Here is a 22,438-nt window from a genome sequence, read left to right on the forward strand (position 1 = left end):
AACGGACCGCAGGACCGCCGCGCTGCCAGGTGAGCTAAGCTACGAATGAGAATCATGGTGGTTTACGGCTAAATAATGCCGCAAGCTCTGCCGCTCAGCTCCGCGGAGGAGCTCCGCTCTGCCGCTCCGCTCTGCGGTTGCCGCGCCTGCCGCGGGGCGTGTCGCAGCCAATCAGGGAAAACGCGGAAGCATTCGGCGCACTCCTTCGCTGTTAATAAGCAATAGGCAAGCGGGCCATGGCCAACATTGGCCATACTACCAGCTCCTTCCCTACTTTCACCACTGTGAAGTCCGTGTATAGCACCGCTTCAAGTTGAGTGCTTAAAGTAGTTAGTTAGTTATAGGAGCTGTGTTGGCGTTGTATTTTGTTTCTCCCTCTCTCACTAATTTACGGGAGAAAGAAAGGATAATGTCATCACCACCGGAGAGTCTAGAGGATTATTCTGACCTCCACCGGCGTTTCACATTTGGGGAGTGCGCGTCGCTGGGCAGTTCCCCCGCCAGCGTTGCGCTCCGGCTGTGCAGCTGGATACTATTGCCGCGAGAGGCAGTCGGCTGGTCCGACGGCCTCTGGTGGGTGGTGTCTTGCGACGCGGGCCTCAAGCGGGGATTCCTCCGTTGCCTCTCCATCGCGGGATGGAGGGGACAGGAGGGTTCTTGTTTGACGCCCCACGAAAACAGAGGCTTTGTTTTCCTGGGAGCCCTGAGTCCGAGTCTGGGGTCGAGTCCCGAGTCTCTGAGGAGGGATGCCCTCTGCTAGCCGCACCGGATGCTGGCTCCCGCCTATCCTATGGAGACAGTGAGTGGAGCCTCCCGGCGCGAGGGGTGCGAGTTTGCGTGTTTTTTAGCCCGAACTCAAGGCGGCAGCAGCCCGCATAAAACGGGGCTTGCTGCCGATGCCACTGTATCTCTGGTAACGCCGTCCTGTGAGGGAGACGGGTGTTGTCTGCCCTTTTTTCTTTGGGCTAAAGAAGAGGCAGTCAGCTGTCTGAAGTGATCAGGCCTGCATCGCTGTTCGTCACATGACACAGCTTCAGTAGTAGCCGTTAGCTAACAGTGGGCCCGTGAGAGCTAACCGTTAGCTTGCTGCTGCGTTAGCCGGTAGCTATCGGTGGGCCGGTAAGAGCTAGCTGTTAGCGGGTAGCTGGCCGTTGGTCGGAGCCGACGGTGGGCCTGTGAAGGCTAGCCGTTAGCTTGGTGCTAACCGTCAGCCTGGAGTTAGCTGTTAGCTTGTGCTAACCGTTGCCGTTAGCCGTGGGGAGGTAGCGGGCCCTGAACACTCGGCGTCATCTCTGGCAGAAGATGTCGTCAGCCTGCAACACGGGCGGCCGCAGGATGTGGGCGAAACGCCGGAGCGAGACTCCAGCCATCGCCACTTCTGGCCCCGCCAGCAAGAGGCCTCGTCAACGTGGTGGACCAGCCATTTGTTGCGGCCATTCATCCTGTGTCCGGGGGTCAGGTAGGACACGTTACGCTATGCCCCACTCTCCCTCCCACCCCCCCCCCCCCCCCCCAAATGTTTTTGGTTAATAACAATGTTTTTTGTTTAACAAAACGTGTGTTTACTTCTTGCTTGGAGTTTGTGCAGTTTTCTCTGAAAATTTGCGTTGGTTGCTATTGTGTATAACTTAGCAAGGCCTGTAGTTCTAGCACTTGGCCAAGGACTTATGTCCTTCTCTCTACTTAAGACAGTGTTCTTTCTTACATGAGTAAAAGTGAACTTGGGGTTTTATTGTATGATGAGAGTTGTGTGTGTTTCATGTAATATGTTTAGGTAAATGTAGCATTGAGTCCACAACTGGTATGGGTGTTAGCTTACAGAGTTGTACATTACATTTACATTTACATTTTGTCATTTAGCTGACGCTTTTATCCAAAGCGACTTACAAGTTTTGTACGACAAGTCATCAGGAAGGGTACAACTCTATCAGCTGAGTAACAATGTTCATCAGAGTGTTGCGTGCTACAGTGTAGGTTAGTTTATTAGGACAAGTGCATAACAGTAAGGTTAGTTAGGGGTAGATATATATCTTTTTTTTTCTTTTTTTTTTTCCTTTCAGATACTGGTTGAAGAAGTGCGTCTTTAGTCGACAGCGAAAGATTGGACAGGTTTTGGCTGTCCTAACTGGGGTGGGTAGTTCATTCCACCATTGTGGGGCAAGGACTGAGAATAGGCGACTTCTCTTTGATGACCCTCCCGGAGCTTGGATAGGAGTAGGTCTGAGGCGGCCAGAAGATGCAGAGCGTAGGGGTCTTGAGGGTGTGTAGTTAGAGACCATTGACCGGAGGTAGGCGGGAGCGGTTCCCTTTGCCGCACGGTATGCTAGGTCGAGGGCCTTGAAGCGGATTCGTGCAGCAATGGGGAGCCAGTGCAGGTCCCTAAGAAGTGGGGTGACATGGGCCGACTTTGGTACGTTTGAGATCAGGCGGGCCGCTGCGTTCTGAATGAATTGAAGAGGCTTGGTGGCAGTGGCCGGGAGGCCAGCAAGCAGTGCGTTGCAGTAGTCGAGGCGGGAGATGACTGTTGATTGGACACGGAGTTGGGTGGCTTCTTTTGTCAGGAAGGGGCGGATCCTTCTGACGTTGCTCAGGAGGAATCTGCAGGTTCTGGTTGTCGCTGCAATGTGAGCAGAGAAGTTCAACTGGTCATCGAGGACAACACCAAGGTTCTTGGCGGTCGGGGACACGGTCACAACTGCATTCTCGACTGTGATGGAAAGGTCGGACAGGGGGGAGGATTTGGCCGGCAGGTGGAGCAATTCTGTTTTGCTTAGGTTCAGTTTGAGGTGGTTGGTCGTCATCCAGGCGGAGATTGTGGACAGACAGGCCGAGATCCGCTCAGAGACGTGGATATCTGAGGGAGGGAAGGAGAGGAAGAGTTGAGTATCATCGGCATAACAATGATACGAGAAGCCATGAGACGTGATAATGTTACCCAGTGATTTAGTGTAGAGGGAAAAGAGAAGGGGTCCTAGGAACGAGCCCTGGGGGACACCCGTCCGCAGGGGGCGGGTGGCCGACAGGGTCCCTCTCCATGACACTTGGTAGGAGCGGTCATTGAGGTATGATGTCAGCCATGTCAGCCATGTCAGCGCAGAGCCAGCCACTCCCATTCCTGCTAGGGCCGCGAGGAGGATCTGATGGTTAACTGTGTCGAAGGCTGCAGATAGATCTAGGAGAATCAGGACAGAGGAGAGGCCTTTCGCTTTTGCTGTGAAGTGCCTCTGTGACCGCAATGAGGGCCGTTTCTGTGGAGTGGCCAGTCCGGAAGCCAGACTGATTAGGGTCTAGGAGGTCATTCTGTAAGAGATAAGCAGTAAGTTGGTTGGATACAGCACGTTCAAGTGTTTTAGAAAGAAAGGAGAGAAGAGAGACAGGACGATAGTTGCCTATGACGGTGGGGTTCAGGGTTGGTTTTTTTATGAGCGGCATGACTCTGGCTTGTTTTAGGGAGGTGGGGACCACCCCCGAGTTGAGTGAGGAGTTGATGGTTGCAGTTAGGAATGGGAGGATGTCCGGTGCTATGGTCTGGAGGAGTGGGGAGGGTAGCTGGTCCAGCTGGCATGTAGTCGGACGGTTCGACGTTACCAGTGTCAGGGTCTCGGCTTCTGTAATGGGAGAGAAAGATGACAGAGTGATGGATGAGGTTCTCGATTCAGTATTTGGAATGGATGGGGGTTGGGAGAGCACATATGTGGCATATGGACCAAGGACCTTTTGAGTCCCTCTCTTTAGTCTGATATTTTTTCTTTGCTTAAGGGTAATGATAAAAATAGCGGGTGGCAAGTTTTTCACACATAAGCCAGAGCCGTGAAATAAAACCTGTTTTTTACACAAACGAGGTTATCGGCTGTGGCTGGCATGCATGATATAAAGCTGATGTAAGTATGTGCTTTCATGTAGAGCGCTATGCAACTGGTGTCACGGCTCTGCTTTTTTATGGCGTCGTATCAGGGGTGAGGTGTTGAGGGGGGTGGACAGAATAAACCCCCCCGGATATAGTTATATCCTTTACGTAACTGTTTGGCCGGGAGGTTGTGCCTTTCTACCTATCAGTTCCCCTGATGAGGGTGTTTTCTCTCTCTCGTCACGGGGGGGATTTCCCTGTTTCCCACACCAAATTAGTAAGTGGGATACGGGATTCCCCCGACCATTTGAAGACGTCACAGGCACGTTTTCTAATTGGCCAAGAGACATGTCCGTGAATTACAGGGCCTGTGCTACAGGCCGCTGTCATTGTAAAGGAAGGGATGCAATGCAGTCGAGACTACTGGTTCTTCTGCTTTGCTCCCAGCCAGTAGTGTATATTGGGCCGTTTTGAGTTTTCAGAGCCTCCTCAGGGAGTTTCAGAGCCTCCTCAGAGGGTGTCAGAGCCTCCTCCTCAGAGAGTTTCAGAGCCTCCTCCATAGAGAGTTTCAGAGCCTCCTCCTCAGGGAGTTTCAGAGTCTCCTCAGAGAGTTTCAGAGCCTCCTCCTCAGAGAGTTTCAGAGCCTCCCTCTCAGTGAGAGAGCCTCCTCAGAGGAGCCTTCTCCTCAGGCGAGCAGTCGAGACTATTGGTCCTTCTGCTCTGCTCTCTAACAGTAGTGTATATTGGGCCGTTTTGTACTTAGTCCAATGTGTTACATGAACCTTTTTCAATTGTTTTACTCACAGTGAGGTCTCTCTGGGAAAACCGCTGTCTTCCCCTCTTACATAAAGAGCAGAATTGACGCGGTTGTTATTCCCAGGCTCGTCGTGTGAGGACCCGTGTCTGTGTCTTTTGTAGACCGGCTTCCTGCTGCTCGTCCCAGACAGCAAGGGGAAACATTGTGGGGTTCTTTCTTGTTAGAAATTCACCGTCACTGTTATCGGGTTCTTTACGAGCATACATGCTGTTTTATGAAATCAGGGTGTGGTCTTACGAGACCGATCAACGCTGGCCCAGGGTGTTTTTCAATGATTGAATCCGCTTTTTGGGACCGGCGCGCCTTGGTTGACCAACATCACAAAAACTGCGTTTTTTTATGCGGTCGGCTGGGAAGGAGATTTTATTCTCTACCGCGCGCCAATGCACTAGGTTAGACTCGAGGACTCGCGTGCATCTCCAGGGGGAGATGACGGAGTAGATCAAACATTGGCAGGGGGGTTTCACGACCGTTAGGTGGGCCACCGGGAGCGGTGCGTTCGCGTACTGACCGGCTTGGTGGCACCCTCTGTGATGTTTTGGATCCACACGCGTAACTACCCCCCTCTTAGGACTGGGGACGGCGGCGTGACAAGGGCACAGGACTTGTCCTGGTCGCGCCGGACCAGATCAGTTTAACCCATTGTCCGCCGGGGCGCAGACAAGTTCCTGGTACCCCGAAGGATCCTGAGCTTTTCCGGGGGGGAAAATGCCAGGGCGGACCGGACGTCACAGGAGTTGATGTCATGAATGTGTGTGTCATATAGATGCCACTACGAGTTGCCCTCAACAGTGGTGTGCATTGGTCCATACTGTACTTTTTTGCACAATGTTAGGTGGGTGGTCCTTCTCCATTCATTTCACCCCTCCCTCCCTGCTGAGCCGGGGATGGGAGGGGGCTGTCGGGGAGGCTGTTTCTGTCAACTCCTCTATGCATCCCTGTGTAAGTCCCGGTCCTCCAGGCCCAGGTCGGGCCTCCCCCTCATTGACTTGTTGGCCTGGGTTAACCCTTTTTTAAACCTGAAACGCTTGAACTGCATTGTATAGACTGTGTATATGCACAGTTGAGTTTCCGGGGTTTCTTAGTTGGTTAAGGGAGCGACCTCTCTCTGTTAATAAACATAGGGGGGTGGTTGTCTCTCCGGTGTGTTGGTAGCAGAGTCGACTCTCAGGTTGAGCCCGGGTCTGACCCCGGCTGCCCGAGAGTATGCCCTCGCATCTTTCATGACGTCTGCCAATTGTGTCAAACTCTTTCTCTGAACCTCGACCCTGCAGGATTAATAAATTGGCAGGGTCAGGGTTCGTGGTGGAATCTGTTCGCTGGTGGAGTTGGCTAACTCTGACTCTGCGAGGTTCGTGGCCCCATGAGATTGTGACATGGTGCACGGCATACCGAACACCCTTTCCGCCAGGATACTGTTCTTACAGTAGGCCCCTTAGGCACCTGTCTAGTCCGCAGTGCTCCGGGCGCAGGTCGAGTTCTGCTCTTAAGACCTGTCGACCTGGATTGAGGGATCAACCTCCTTTGAGGGTTGTCTCCCCGGCGCGCCAGCTGGCCCCACGGCGTTGTGGGGGTGAAGCCTCCTTGGGAGCGCTTTGGAGCGGCGTGCCACGGGGAAAAGGGCCTTCACCTATTTTAGGCCCTGTCCGATACGCTGGCGATGTGAGGGGTGGTGTCACCAGTGACCGTCTGGTGGGGTCTCGATGCCGTGGCCTCGTTGACGTCACCAGGCCCCTTTTTTCAGGGGGTCCTAGCCCCCGGGATATGACCTCCTCCGCGCCCCGCTGCTACAGCCTTGCCATGGGGTTGGTTTTTTTTTACCCCGACCCCGCGATGTTGGGGGCTGTGACAGCCGGATCCTCCCTGGATTCTGATGGTTGTAGGGGACCTCAGCGGGTAGGGGACCTCAGTCGAGCTTTCCGCTCTGCTCCACTCTTGTGTTCCAATAGAGCAGAGCGTAAAGCCATATGAAATATAACAAAGGTTATCCTATAACCCTAGTTATATGAATTATGGCGAGCGCTCTGCTCTGACCCCACGGTCTTCCGTTTCGGCGGTGAAAGACTGGGGAAGGAGCTGGTAGTATGGCCATGGCCCCGCTTATGTATGAGCGGATGTGGACGTGGCCAGGCAGGTGAGGAGCGTACATGTGGTTGAAAGTTTTCATGATAGCATATAATTAAAGGGACAGTTCCAATAGAGCAGAGCGCTCGCCATAATTCATATAACTAGGGTTATAGGATAATCTTCGTTATCCAGTATAGATCTATTAGGTTCTACTCAATTATATTCTGGTCTACAAGGCATCATTATCTGCCTGTGCCAATTTGAGTCAGTTTTGGTTGTGGTCTATTCTATTCTATTCTATTCTATTTTATGCCATTCTATTCTATTCTATTCTATTCCACTGTAGGTGGAGACTATTGGCGATGCGTACATGGTGGCGTCCGGCCTCCCTGTGCCTAACGGGGACCGTCATGCAGCAGCGATATCCAACATGGCTCTGGACATACTGAGTGCTGTAGGGAGCTTCAAGATGAAGCACATGCCAGACGTGCCTGTGAGGATACGCATAGGAATACACACAGGTGAGACACACACACGCACCAGCACAAGCACACACGTGCACACACACATACACACACACACAAATGCACACATTCACAAACATGCAATGGGATACATACTTATGTCTGCCATACACACACACACACACATGTACATTCTCTTTCTCACACACACACACACACACACACACACACACACACACACACACACACACACACACACACACACACACACACACACACACACACACACACACACACACACACACACACACACACACACACACACACACACACACACACACACGTATACCAGAACAAGCATATGTCTGCAAGCACACACACAGGGGAAGACAGTGGCTCGGGAGGTAGAGCGGTCGTCTGGTAATCCGGAGGTTCCCGGTTCGATTACCGCTCCTCTCTGGGAGCGTGTCAAAGTGTCTTTGAGCAAGACACTTAACCCCTAACTGCTCCTGATGAGCAGGTTGGCACCTTGCATGGTTGCCTCCTCCATCGGTGTGTGAATGTGTGTGTGAATGTGAGGAACAAATTGTAAAGCGCTTTGGATAAAAGCGTTATATAAATGCACCATTTACCATTTATACTCTTCCTTGGCTGTTGAAATGTATTTAATAGATGACATACAGTTATAAGTGTGTGTGTGTGTGTGTGTGTGTGTGTGTGTGTGTGTGTGTGTGTGTGTGTGTGTGTGTGTGTGTGTGTGTGTGTGTGTGTGTGTGTGTATTTATATTGCAGGTCCGTGTGTAGCAGGAGTGGTGGGTCTCACTATGCCACGGTATTGTTTATTTGGTGATACAGTCAACACTGCCTCTCGTATGGAATCATCAGGGATGCGTAAGTTACTGAAAGAGAGTGTACAGTAACTCTTTCTCACCTCTGGTACTGATTACAACAACTATATGTATCAGTTTATAGCCAGTATCAATCCCATCCATTCGCTTTAAAATGTCGACTTGGACTTCAAGACTTAGATTCACTGCAAGAATGTATATATATATTCCATATTTCTCCATTATAGAGATCAGAATCAGAAACATTTAATTGTTTATTTATTCATATTTATTTAATTTGATTATATATATCCTCTTAAGCTGCAACGTCCCACATATGGGAAGTTTTTCGGACTTTTTACAACCGGCACTTTGGCGACCCCTAGTGTCTCGGGTGTGCATATTTTGTAATACAATATATATATATATATCGAATTGAAGGCTTATTTGTTGCCTGTTGATAGCGACAAAATCCGACAAAATCCGTTCAGCGGTTCTCGAGTTACATGCCGGTATTTGAGGCTTGTACACGGTATTGCGCAAAATACCACTCCGGACTCAGGCTGCAGTAGTTCCGTCAATCTAGATCCGATCTCGAAAATGATTGTGGATCATTGTAGCCAATGAGTGTGGCTTCCAATGATACCCCATGTGGGGATGTGTGAATCAGGGATCTAGGTGAACAACTAAATTCTTTAACAGAAAGCCAAATGAATTGAAGTCTATGAGAAAACTGAGTTTTTCTTTGTACACAGTTTACCAAAATCACTCCTAATCACTCATTTCTGAATGGATCTTTATGAAATTTAGATATGTACTACATATGGCTCCATCTGGATTTGTAAGCCATTCCAACTTCTGGGGAAATACTACCTATGGACTACTAACTACTAACTACTAACACGTTTTTTTACAACTCAAGTTCAGACCTATGTTACTCTATTACATTAACACTAAAAGTGAATTTTTATTCTGGAATCAGAAACTTCAGAATGTCATCTTTCAAGAGAGACCAGGCTCATGCATGTGCTATAAGTATAAAGTATGTTGTCCTCAAAAACGAAAACGAAAATGGCCAGGAGACTCATCGCAGGTTAACAGGATATACAATAAATTTGCCTTAGAATATGACACTAAACTCATTGACGCTGTTACAGAGTACAGGGACATACAGGACTGACGTCTAACTTCCTTATGAGTGAAAAAGGCTGAAAGTCAAACTGCTTCTGCTTTGATTTGGCTCTTCTTGCAGCCTACCGGATCCATGTCCACAACAGCACAGTGAAGATCCTACTGGCTCTGAAAATGGGGTACAAGGTCCAGCTGAGAGGGAAGACCGACCTCAAGGTAGGGCGTACTACCAGAAACCGGAAAGGCACTCTGAGAGATGCAAATGTGGCAGGTGTCATTTATGCTAACAAAGACTCTCGGGGCGAAGCCTCTACCTTGTCTTGAACCTTGAGCCCTTTGATTTGATTTAGATTTATTATTATATTGTCATGACCCTGCCCGCATGTACTTAACAAGACACTACATACAGTAGTACACATAGTACAACATAAAAATAGATTTTGCACTACATATAATAATTATAAATATAATAATAATAATAAACTTTATTTGTATAGCACCTTTCACACAAGAATTGCAGCCCAAAGTGCTTCACAGCAGTGACGTAGACACAAAATAGACATTAGCATAGAATTGACATAATTATAGACAGGCATACATAAAATGAACAGAGAATTCATATTAAAACCTCCCGGAAAGATTTGAATAGATTTCATTAAAATATATGAAAGCATAAAGTGCACTGCTAATAAAACATATGGTTCTGAAATATAGTTATTTCTAATGAGATTATAGGTTATTAATTTTGGTTTATACCTATGTCAACAGACCATATTTCTTCATACATAAGGAATAATTCACTCTGAATGTCTTAAATAATGTCTTGAAACGCACAGCAGCACTGCTGATTGAGACTAATCTAAAACACGCTCTTGATCATGTGGAAGGCAGGGCAGGGTTTGTACCAGAGGAGTGAGTTTAACAGAATTCTCAGACTCCATTAACCATATTTGTTACGTTCCCAGGCCCGGCCCTAGCTGGGCCAGGCATGAGAATGACAGTGGACAGTTCTCTCCTCCTGACATTGGCTCCCTACCTCCCTCTGGTGACCTAAACCCGATGGTGCGGTCAGCCATTTTATGTTGGTTTCAAATAATTGAGTGGATTTCTAATTATTTGTTATCCTGGGCCATTCCTGTCTGTGTTTGATGTCGTCCCCCTGTCTGGTTGTTGTGTGTGTCATTGCCTTTGTGTCTAGTTGTGTTTATGGTGTCAATGCTTTTGTGTCTAGGTGTTGTTTGTGATTCTGTGTTTTAGACTGGGTTGGCCAGGTGTGGCCAATTGTAATTAGTCAGTGTATATATGTGTGTTCGGTCTGCTTCTCTGTGTGGTGACATTACTCCTCCGTTCCCTCTGTAACTGTCGACGTCGTCCTCACCCTATAGTGTTGTTTTTGTCTAAGTAGGTGTTTGATAGTATTCTGTTTTGTTGCCTTTTATGTTCGTGTTCACAGTTCGTTGTTCATCAGTGCCAGCTCGGCTGAGTCTGTTTTGTTCTTTTGTAACGTGCCTTGTTTACCGTGCTATGCAAATACATTTTATTATTTACTACTACTTCGTCTCTGTCTCCTGTCTCGACATCTCTTCCCTCTGCGATTGCGTTCTCACCCTCTCAGCACCCCTAATCCTAACAGAATGTCACCACCACCAAAGAACGCAGCAGAAGGTGTGGCAGGTACCATGAGGATCATCCGGAGCCTGATGGACGGTGACATACATAATTACTCACCGGCCAAGTGGGTGTTCTGGTTCCGGATGATCGATCGGGTCGCCATGGAGAGCCTGAAAGACGAGCCAGCGATGCGGAACATAGCCGACCAGGTCTCTGCTCTCATGGAGGAGTGTAGGTCGAGGGCTAATACAGCTAGCCCGCCGAAGAGTGTCAGGTTCACGGTGCAAAAAAACTGGAAGATCAATTCGCTGCCAACAATCCCAGAGCAGTCTGGAAAACCCTACAGGAAATAACAAACTACAAACCCCCCCCCCCCCCCCCCCCCCCACCTACAGATGATGACCCCCCTGACAAGCGCAACCACTTCTATGCCCGGTTCGACAAACAGGCCTCATCACCCCCGTTCCCCCACTCCCCCCCGTTCCCCCCCCCCCCCCCCCCCCCCCTTCATCATTCACGAGGACAAGTGAGAGCTGTGCAGACCAACTGGCCCCTGCTTCCCTGACATATACAACACATCCCTACAACTCTGTTCAGTCCCTCAGTGCTTTAAAGGGGAACTATCTTATAAATGACCTTTTCCTGTGTTTAGCGTTATTTTCTAGCTATGTGGACTTATAGTAATAGAATCTATGTCTCTAATTCTCGATTTGGCGCATTCTTCCAATTCTCCCTCACAATAATGTCCCTCCCTCAAGTGAGTCATCTGAAAATGTGCCTATATGGGACTCATATGGTGCATTTGCATAATAACACCCGCCCCCTCTAGCTGCCCGCCGAGCGAGAGAAGCAGAGAACTGTAAACGCTCTGCGTCTCCCTCTCCCTCGAGGAAGTGAAGTCCACCACCGTGCTGCGCTACAGCTCATGCTCCCGAACCGAGAGAGAGAGAACTGTAAACACTCTGCGTGTCCTCCCGGCTCAAGTCCACCACCGCGCTGCGCCACAGACAGCTCATGCTCCCGAACCGAGAGAGAGAGAAGTAAACACTCTGCGTGTCCTCCCGGCTCCCTCTCCCGGGAGGACACGCAGAGTGTTTACACTTTTTTTTTCTCTCTCTCTCTCTCTCTCTCTCTCTCTCTCTCTCTCTCTCTCTCTCTCTCTCTCTCTCTCTCTCTCTCTCTCTCTCTCTCTCTCTCTCTCTCTCTCTCTCTCTCTCTCTCTCTCTCTCCTCTCTCTCTCTCTCTCTAGCAGCAGCAACTAACACAACGTATAGACATAGGTGTCTGTCTGTCTGTCTGTCTGTCTGTCTGTCTGTCTGTCTGTCTGTCTGTCTGTCTGTCTGTCTGTCTCTCTCTCTCTCTCTCTCTCTCTCTCTCTCTCTCTCTCTCTCTCTCTCATAGCAGCAGCAAACTAACACAACGTATAGACATAGGGTGTCTGTCTGTCTGTCTGTCTACACCCCTCTCTCTCCTCTCTCTCTCTCGACTGACTGTCACTCAAAGTGCTTATGGGCGGAGCAGGCCATAACAGCCTGATTTCTTGTGGCTGAAAAATGATGGGTTGAGTACTTGATTAGAATATAAACCAATGCATTTTTTTTTTTAAACGTACAGATGTCTTCAATAGACTGACAGGAATTGTTTAAAGTTGCCCAAATAGTGCTAGGAATAGTAAAATAGTTCCCCTTTAAGCAATCCACCATCATCCCAGTCCCAAAACCACCAAAATAACCTGTCTCAATGACTACAGACCTATAGCCCTTACATCAGTAGCAATAAAAATCATTTGAACATCTGGTCCGGGACTACCTGAAACTGCCACAGAACCCCACATGACCACACCAGTTTGCATACCGGACCAACAGGTCAGTAGAGGACGCCACCAACCTGGCTCTCCACCACACTCTACAGCACCTGGAAACCCCAACACCCGTACTCTGTTTATTGACTTCAGCTCAGCTTTTAACAACATCTCCCCCAATAATCTGTTCCATAAGCTACAGGACATCAACCCCACCATCAACCACTGGATCCTCAATTTCCTCACCAATAGAACCCAAACAGTCAAAGTAAACAACAAATCATCCCGCCCTCTGACCCTCAGCACTGGGGCCCCCCAGGGCTGCGTCCTTTCCCCTTGGCTCTTCTCCCTCTACACCACCAGTTCACCCCCCTGGACAGCTCAGTCAAGGCCTTCAAGTATGCCGACGACACCACCATCCTGGGCCTCATCTCCAACAACGACGAGTCCATTTACCGGCAGGAGGTGGACAGAGCAGTGAAGTGGTGTGCATCCAACAAACCTCCTGCTCAACCCCTCCAAAACCATGGAAATTGCCATAGACTTCAGGACTTCAAAAAAAACACCCATACTCCCATAACCATCGCAGACCAACCCATAACCCTAACTGATTCATCAAGTTCCTCGGCACCCACATCAGCAACAAACTCAAATGGGACATTAACACCACTGCCATCATCAAAAAGGCCCAGCAGCACCCAGAGTCCAACAACACCTGCTGGTCCAATTTTACACTGCCATAATTCAAAGTATCCTCACCTCATCCATCACAGTCTGGTACGGTTCCACGGACAAACTCACTAAACACAAACTCCAACGCATCATCAAGACAGCCTCCAAATAATGGCTGTCCCCTCCCCTCTCTGGACTCCATCTACACCTCACGCACAGTCACCCGCTCTGTTAAATAGTCAACGACCCCTCTCACCCAGCACACCCTTATTCCAGCACATGCCCTCAGGTCGCTACAGGTCCATCCTAACCAGACACACACGTTTCACAAACAGTTTTTCCCCACAGCAGTCCGAACACTGAACACTCTGGCCGCCCCCTTTGCACAAATGGGCAAGCATCTGTCACCGACCGACACTGTTACCGTGACTGTCCTATATGTATATATGTTTTGACGTTTTTGATGTTTGATGTCTGTTTCATGTTTGATATAACCAGTGCTCAACATCTGTACCGAAATCAATTACCACCAACCATCGTTGTGTGGCATTAAAGTATCTTGTATCTTGTATCCTAGAGCCCCTTACCGCCATTGAGGCTGCTCAAGTGTCCATCGCTGACCAGAGGTCTTTAGCTGGCACAGCCCGGTCCGTTAGCTTAGCTCCTATAGCTAACCAGACGTCTCCAGCTAGCACAGCTCCGTCCGTTAGCATTGCTCCGATAGCTAACCAGGAGTCCCCAGCTAGCACAGCTCCGCTCGTTAGCATTGCTCCTATAGCTAACCAGGAGTCCCCAGCTAGCACAGCTCTGCCCGTTAGCATCGTTCCTATAGCTAACCAGGCGTCCCCAGCTAGCACAGCTCCGCCCGTTAGCGTTGCTCCTATAGCTTACCAGGCGTCCCCAGCTAGCACAGCCCCGCCCGTTAGCTGCACTCCAGTAGCTAGCCAGGCTTCCCCAGCTAGCACAGTTCCGCCCGTTAGCATCGCTCCTATAGCTGACCAGGCGTCCCCAGCTAGCACAGCCCCGCCCGTTAGCATCGCTACTATAGCTAATCAGGCGTCTCCAGCTAGCGCAGCTCCGCTCATTAGCATCACTCCTATAGCTAACCAGGCATCCCCAGCTAGCACAGCCCCGCCCGTTACCTTCACTCCAGTAGCTAGCCAGGCTTCCCCAGCTAGCACAGTCCCCACTGCTAGCCTAATCCCTACAGCTCTTTCAGGCCCCACGGTTAGCCTATTCCCCGCAGTTCACCAACCTCCAAGGCCTAGCAAGGCTCGGAGGGCAAGCGGGGCTAGTATCGCTAGCAAGGCCTCCACAGCTGATCCGGCCATCGCTGCCAGTCTGGTTCCGGTCAGCGCAGCTCCGGGCATCGCTGCCAGCCTGGTTCCGGTCAGCGCAGCTCCGGCTGTCACTGTTCCAGGTCCCTCATCGCCGGATCCTACGCCACGTCTCGCCGCCGAGACCGGTCCGGTCTCCACGTCCTGCCCAGCCTCTACACCTGGTCCGGCTGCTACACCGGATCTCGGCTCCTCGACTGGTCCTGGCTCCCCGTCTGGTCCAGCCCTACGCCGTGATCGGCGCCCTGGTCCTTGCCGTGGTCTTCGCTGTGGTCTTTGCCGTGGTCTTCGCCATGGTCTGCGCTGGATCCTGCTCCGACGGTCGTCGCCGCCGCACCTCCGTTCCAGCTCCCCTCTCCGGGTTTCGACACCCATTCCCACCCCCCCTCGTCGGGCCTCTGTTCCCAGGTCCAGCCCCCCTCTCCGGATCTCAGTGCCCATCCCCGCCCCCTCTCATCAAGCCTCTGCTCCCGGCTCCGGCTCCCCTCTCCGGCTCCCTGTTCCCTTCCCTGCCTCCCCTCTCCGGGCCTCGGTTCCCATCCCCACCCCCCTCTCCGGGCTTGGGCACCTGTTTTCAGCCCGCCAGGCTGCTATGCCCCTCCTGGGTTTTTCGCTCAGCCTCCCAGCCCCAGGTCTCCGGGTCCTCTCCCTGGGTCCCTTCCGGGGTCCCGGCTTCCTCCCTCGCCTGTGTCCGAACGTTATTCTCGGGGGTCTGGAAGCCCCCCGTTTAGGGGGAGGTACTGTTACGTTCCCAGGCCCGGCCCTGGCTGGGATGAGAATGAGAATGGACAGTTCTCTCCTCCTGACATTGGCTCCCTACCTCCCTCTGGTGACCTAAGCCCGATGGTGCGGTCAGCCATTTTATGTTGGTTTCAAATAATTGAGTGGATTTCTAATTATTGGTTATCCTGGGCCATTCCTGTCTGTGTTTGATGTCGTCCCCCTGTCTGGTTGTTGTGTGTGTCATTGCCTTTGTGTCTAGTGTGTTTATGGTGTCAATGCTTTTGTGTCTAGGTGTTGTTTGTGATTCTGTGTTTTAGACTGGGTTGGCCAGGTGTGGCCAATTGTAATTAGTCAGTGTATATATGTGTGTTCGGTCTGCTTCTCTCTGTGGTGACATTACTCCTCCATTCCCTCTGTTCCTGTCGACGTCGTCCTCACCCTATAGTGTTGTTCTTGTCTAAGTAGGTGTTTGATAGTATTCTGTTTTGTTGCCTTTTATGTTCGTGTTCACAGTTCGTTGTTCATCAGTGCCAGCTCGGTTGAGTCTGTTTTGTTCTTTTGTAACGTGCCTTGTTTACCGTGCTCTGCAAATAAATGTTATTATTTACTACTACTTCGTCTCTGTCTCCTGTCTCGACATCTCTTCCCTCTGCGATTGCGTTCTTACCCTCTCAGCACCCCTAATCCTAACACATATTCACACGTGGCCATTTTGCTCTCATGCCATGCTCAGGTTGGGATTCCTTTCCACCCTGTGAGCAAGAGCAAAATGCCCGCCGTGTGAATAAGGTCAATTACACTACACCCACGGCACAGCATCCACCTGTAAACCCGCTCTCCAGTCATGAATGTTCTCTCTCGTCTCTCTTTCTCTTTCTCTTTCTCTCTCTCTCTCTCTCTCTCTCTCTCTCTCTCTCTCTCTCTCTCTCTCTCTCTCTCTCTCTCTCTCTCTCTCTCTCTCTCTCTGTCCAGGGTAAAGGAACACAGGAGGAGACTTATTGGCTCATAGGGAAAGAGGGATTCACCAAACCGCTCCCTATACCGCCAGAAGTCAAGTCAAAGTACGAACGACTGTCCCTGTCCTCTCCCCCTCTTTTCCGCCCATCTTTTCATGTCCTGGATCGTCCTTGTTGTTCATTTGTCCCAATATCCAAACTCACATAGTGGTTTAAAAATACCATGTGAAGGATTTGTAGTTGCGATTTTGAATGGATGATGATACTTATTGTGTTACAAACAGTAGCTCCAATCAAGTGTGTGCTTCCATTTGGATTCATTTTTGAGTTCCCAAAGTGATTTATTCATGTAGACTCGTCAGTTATAAATGAAAAGTAAATAGATGTACGTAAATATGGCAACAGAAAGTACCTCATAGGATCTACAGCCAATGGTCAGTGTGTCAATTAATAATGACAGCGATATCCAGTATTTTGAAAGGAAGTCCTACACAGTTGCCTTTAATGTCCACTTACGGCTTGCTTACAATGAAAGCACAGCAAACTTTCTAACCGAGCATGCAGGGCACATTCCCTGAGGTCACAGATCACAATTTCCTTGTGAGGCAGCTGGATTTGCAAGATCACGTTAGAATCCATCTTGTCAGGCTTCACGTAATGCACTTGTGGTTGAACCACAGTGGTTTGGATCAATCAGCGTCCTCTGAGGAACTACTCTATGGCCGTGGTTAATGTGTGACGTTCGCTGCCTTCTTTGAATCAAATGTTTTTTTCAGTATTCGCACACATTTTCTTTACAAAGATGTGTATACTGACATGCTTGCTTCCTCTTCAGCGCTCTCCTACTACATCGTGCATTAATCTGATTGGTTTAAATTTGCCTGTGATAGATGGTGATCAGCTGTATTTTTTTAAGTGCCTGCCCTTTTCCAAACGACGACTTCTCAGATGGTTCTGTACTGTGTAATAAACCATCTGGCGCATCAGGTTAAGATTACGAGGGCCCAGGCGCGCCACGTTACTGCACTGCAGACCTACACGGTCGACCCGGGTTCGTCTCCCGATCCTGGACGGATTTGCCGCATGTCCTCCCATATCTTCTCCCGTTCTTCCTCTCCTCTGCTCTCTGACGGACAGAATAAAGCTGTAAAAATGCTAAAATAAAAATTGAAAAAGAGGAGAAAAAGTGGATTAAAAAAAAAAGATTACAAGGGCCCCTAAAATACCTGAGATCCCAGACCACAAGGGCTCTTAAGCATCGGACGGCCCGACAGCGGGCCGTCACACACTCGTGCGCCCATCGCAGCACTTTGCGCTCGTCTGCTGGCTCCGGGCTGCATTTTTCGCTGATCAACCAATACATTGTTTGAAAGTTGAATTTGCCGCCTTTCGATTGTCACCACACTCAACCTATTGAGTGCTTTGGGTCTCAAGTTACAAGACTAAATATCCGGCGAACATGTCCGGTTGTAAACGGTCCTGAACTGACCAGTCACCGCTGATGGCGAAAATTAATGGAAGTGGATGGCCATTTTGGATAATCACGCAGAATTTTTACCGGTACATACATTACAAAAACCTTTGTGAAACCCTCATTTTCCGTGGGGTTTTTATCAACTTTGGACCTGTACTACATAAGACTTCAGGCTATAGAACCGTTATGTTTTCCAGCTCCTACCTCTCAGCTTGAACTTAAAAACAGGCATCTGGGGGGAGCTCCAGTAGCTCACCGCGTATCTCTGCGCCATTTCGGCGTCTGGGACAACCGTGCGCGTCACGGATCTGGGGTACACGAGTTCGACTCCCGGACTCGCCGTATTTTCTCAGAGTGTCTTTCCCCCGATCTATATCCTATTCAACCTGTTTCTGTCGGTCATGCTTGACCAGAAAAAGCGATAAACGCTAAAAAGAACCAGCTGACTGGTCAAAGTAAAAAAAAAAAAAAAAAAAAAAAAAAGGCATCTGGCAACCACTAAACAGAAATGAGAGTACACAACATTTTTACTTCAGTGTGTTCAAAACCTCTGTTACTCTATTTCATTAGCACTCAAAGTGATTTTTCAGAAGAAACTTCAGAATGTTACCTTTCAAAAGAGTAGAAAAAAGCAGGAAGCCGGACCAGCACTCTCAGGTTTCGACAATTTTTTTTCGCAGCCGAATACAACAGACATGTTTCGGAACAGGTGTTCCTTCTTCAGTGTTAATGGCTATCCTGGGCCATGGCTATCCTGGGCCATTCCTGTCTGTGTTTTAGCCATTAACACTGAAGAAGGAACACCTGTTCCGAAACATGTCTGTTGTATTCGGCTGCGATAAAAAATTGTCGAAACCTGAGAGTGCTGGTCCGGCTTCCTGCTTTTTTCTACTTAAATCTTCGGGATTGCAGCACCCAGTGTAAATTATTGAGAGCGCGGTCTAACTTGTCTTACCTTTCAAAAGAGACCAGACTCATGCATGTGCTATACGTATAAAGTATAATAAATCGCTAATTACTTTGGGTTAGCAATTGTCAAAATCTAAAAAGAAAAATAGCCCCATTTTGCCCGATACTTACGAGGTTAAAGGACCTGAGGTCCCGACCACAAGGGCCCCTAAAATACCTGAGGTCCCAGACCATGAGGCCCCCTAAAGGTCTGTGTGTACATACATTTGTGATTTAAATCTCAGCAATATTAATTAGAATAATGTACAATACAGGCACAATATCAATTAAAAAAGGGGGTTGGGGCCCCCGTAGGTTGTGTTTCCTCCGGGGCCCCTGGGTGGGTTAATCTGTGTGTTGACAAAGACAATGCCTTGTATTAAGCCTGAATGCAGAACATAGTGAGAGACTCTTATCTGTGCTTTCTTGTTGTGGTGGAGTGGATAGTATTAAAGGGGTAATTTCACAAAATAAATTTAAACAAAACAAAGAAACAACAACACATATTTAGCCCCTTACCGAGAGTGCTATCTATCCATCCAAATAGTTTGGGTGAGATTTGCTCAGTTTTGGAGACATCTGCCGTAGTGAGGTCGGCCATCACTCCAATACAGTGGAGCTGAATGGTGCTCGGTTTTTGGCGCTTGATTGATTGATTGATTGATTGATTGATTGATTGATTGATTGATTGAAAACTGTATTAACAGATTGCAGAATGGGTACAATACAGTACAGCTCAATACACACAATTGATAAGGGGATGCAGACCAGAGAAAGACTTTCGTCTTGTTTACATCAGGGTCTCCCATTTTCAATTCATCAGGACATATATGACATACATGACATACATGACATGCAGATAGACAGTACTGCTACATCTATACATTTATGACATACCAGATTTGCAAATACAGTACTGTTTGTGATACAAAAAGAGTCCAGAAAAGGGAGTATATACATTTGATGTAAAAACTGCCGCTCACAGCGGCAAAGATCCATTTGAAAAAAGCAGTGTCTCTTTCCAGACCCATTACTAATCCAAAGACCTTGTTATGAGCAGTTTCATTATATGTGTGTGTATATATATATATATATTGGGTGAACTGCCCCTTTAAAGAGAGTGTGGATATTGGAGCATGGGTGCCCAACCTTTTTTGAACCAAGATCTACTTTTTAATTTACCACCTAGCCGAGAGCTACCAGCCAAAATGTGACCTACTCTCGGCTAGTATTAGTATTAATAGTATTAGTAATACCCATTCAATATGCACATGACAGAACATATTATATGGCATATAATATGTTCTGTCATGTGCATATTGAATGGGTATATAATATAATATGATATTTTCAACTTTGTCAGTGCTGTAAAGTTTAAACCTTTTTAAATCTTAGACAAACAAAACACTTTGCTTTCATGAAATATTGTAAGCCGTCATTTGAGGCTTTATAAAAGCAGCATAATGAACACAAATCTGTCAGTGCCGAGTCCGACCTCATCTTAAATAACAAACAGCATTGCTTGTTGTAGTTAACAAAGAGAGGCAGAGTTGATTTAGCCAATTATTTTTTCTTTTTTTCTTTTTTATAATCGAATTTTATTAATCGAGATCTACTTGAAATCAGCCCGCGATCTACCTGTCGATCGCGATCGACTGGTTGGGCACCACTGCATTATGCTATCGCTTTGAACACAATCTTTTATGGCTATAAGCTATGAAGTTCTGTAACTTTTTCAGGCTGGGACACAGATTTTGTCTCTTGCGTTTGAATGCAGACTCATGAGACCCATGACAAGCAGCAGCCCAACTACCTACCTGCCCAACTCAGAGTAAAAACAACAACAACAACACATCTAGTTTAGTCTATCCAGAACACCACAATAACAACACAAGGATTAGGATGGACCCGACTGTGGCTTTTACGACTGCCATCTGCGAATTATCTTCAGTTTAGCCATGAGACCCCCACCTGTTGCAGGCAGTGTTGTATTCGAGTCACTAAACCTCGAGTCCCCAGTGTTTGAGTCAGAGTCCAAGTCTGAGTCGCCAAAGAAGAGCCCGAGTAGAGTCCCCATTACCCTAGTCCGAGTCCAAGTCCAAGTCATCAAGATTGAGTCCACTCCACTCCACACAAATAAAAAGGGGTCTACATTAAACATAAATGACACAGCGGTCACCATTTCTAAGGGAGTTTATTTACTTTGTGACACAATAGCCAAACAAATGCACTTGCCATCAATATCTTATGCCAAATCATTATATCAATTAACAGGTCCGATTCCTCGTCTGCACCTTCCGAGTCCGAATGCAGTCAATGCTCAAGTCCAAGTCCAAGTCCAAGTCATCAGTGCTCAAGTCCAAGTCGAGTCACGAGTGCTGAAGATCAGTCCAGGACTCGGACTCGAGTACTACAACACTGGTTGCAGGACTCCAGAGTGTGTGTGTGTGGTGTTGATCCTCTTCGATCCCCCCCACAGGCAGATGGCCCAGGCGCTGCAGACAGCCGAGATCAACGAGTCCAAGAAGCGGAAAGCCGAGCAGCAGCGACTAGCAAAGAAGAAAAACTGAGGTAATGTTATGCTGCATTACCAAATACATTTACATTTAGCATTTAGCTGACGCTTTTATCCAAAGCGACTTACAAGTTCTGTACGACAAGTCATCAGGAAGGGCACAACTCTATCAGCTGAGTAACAATGTCCATCAAAGTGTTGAGTGCTACAGTGTAGGTTAGTTACATTAATGCTACAACAGGTGCTCATTTATTTTTTTAGCAACCGTACAGTATATTGTTAGTTTGGGGACGTGGGAGTCGTTCATATTAAAATATATACCAAGGGTTTCTGGAGGGTTGAAACTCCATTTTCATTAGTCGTTCACTAAACTCAGTTCTTCTACTTTTCAAGTTTTGATAACAAGGTTCGTAACATTTTACTCTAGGTGGCACAAATAATGAGTAATAATTACCATATGGAACTAACGAGGAACTATCTGCAAAGCATAGGAACCAAGAAGCAGGAAACAAAGAGGAAGAACCTGAGACTTGAGTAACTAGCGGTTAATAAATGGTTTGTTAACATGTAGTTCCTCATTAGTTCCTCTGTCGTTATCATTGTGCCCCCCTATAGTAAAGCCTTACCAAAATGTCACATGGGTGAAAATCTGATAACTACATTTCTGTGACACGTGACGCACGTTCAAGACCCATTGGATATATAATAATAATTTTTTTAAATCCTATGTGTCAATGGAAGATCAGAAGTTTTTGGGGCTTTAATGACACACATGCTTTACATTCAATGGCAGCGATGTCCAAACGCCAAATGACTCCGGGATTTCTGCTACTCCTACCACTGGAGTCAAGTTCGAGTCAACTCCTCGACCTCAGAGGTCGAGGTGGGTTCATGTTGGCCGTGTTGCTGGTTCTGACCTGAGCGTAAGGAAAGAGTTCCACTTTGTCGCAGGCCTTGTTGTTATTGATCGAGTCTCTGGAAACAACTATTTTCACCAGGTCAGACGTGGATTTGCTCATTAAAAGATGAAACATTTGCAGGGTCAAATAATCAATTGTATCACATTTAGACTCTCAGGTGCTAGCAACAACAAGAGTGCTATCTATCCATCCAGATTGTTTTGGTGTGATTCGCTTAGTTTTTGATTTGTCGTCACTCCAATGGAGCTGAATGGCACTTGGCTTGTGACGCTCAAAGAAAAAAAACGTTGGAAAACTCAAAAGCAATGTCTCTTTCCAGAAGTCGTGA

At 48.1% G+C, this 22,438-nt stretch overlaps 1 protein-coding gene across 1 annotated transcript in view; it reads left to right on the top strand.

The window, feature by feature from the left end:
• Positions 1-21,245, top strand: part of gc2 (guanylyl cyclase 2) — a gene marked incomplete at both ends in the record, with an annotated part of 94,625 nt that extends 73,380 nt beyond the window's left edge. The window contains 5 exon segments of the mRNA XM_084327698.1: positions 7,078-7,252; positions 7,988-8,086; positions 9,275-9,369; positions 16,270-16,358; positions 21,155-21,245. Of these exon segments, the coding sequence (XP_084183824.1) occupies positions 7,078-7,252; positions 7,988-8,086; positions 9,275-9,369; positions 16,270-16,358; positions 21,155-21,245 (549 nt within the window).
• Positions 21,246-22,438: the final 1,193 nt, after the last annotated feature.

This window comes from Notolepis coatsorum, assembly GCF_963971535.1.
Source record: "Notolepis coatsorum genome assembly, chromosome: 13".
Taxonomy (NCBI): domain Eukaryota; kingdom Metazoa; phylum Chordata; class Actinopteri; order Aulopiformes; family Paralepididae; genus Notolepis; species Notolepis coatsorum.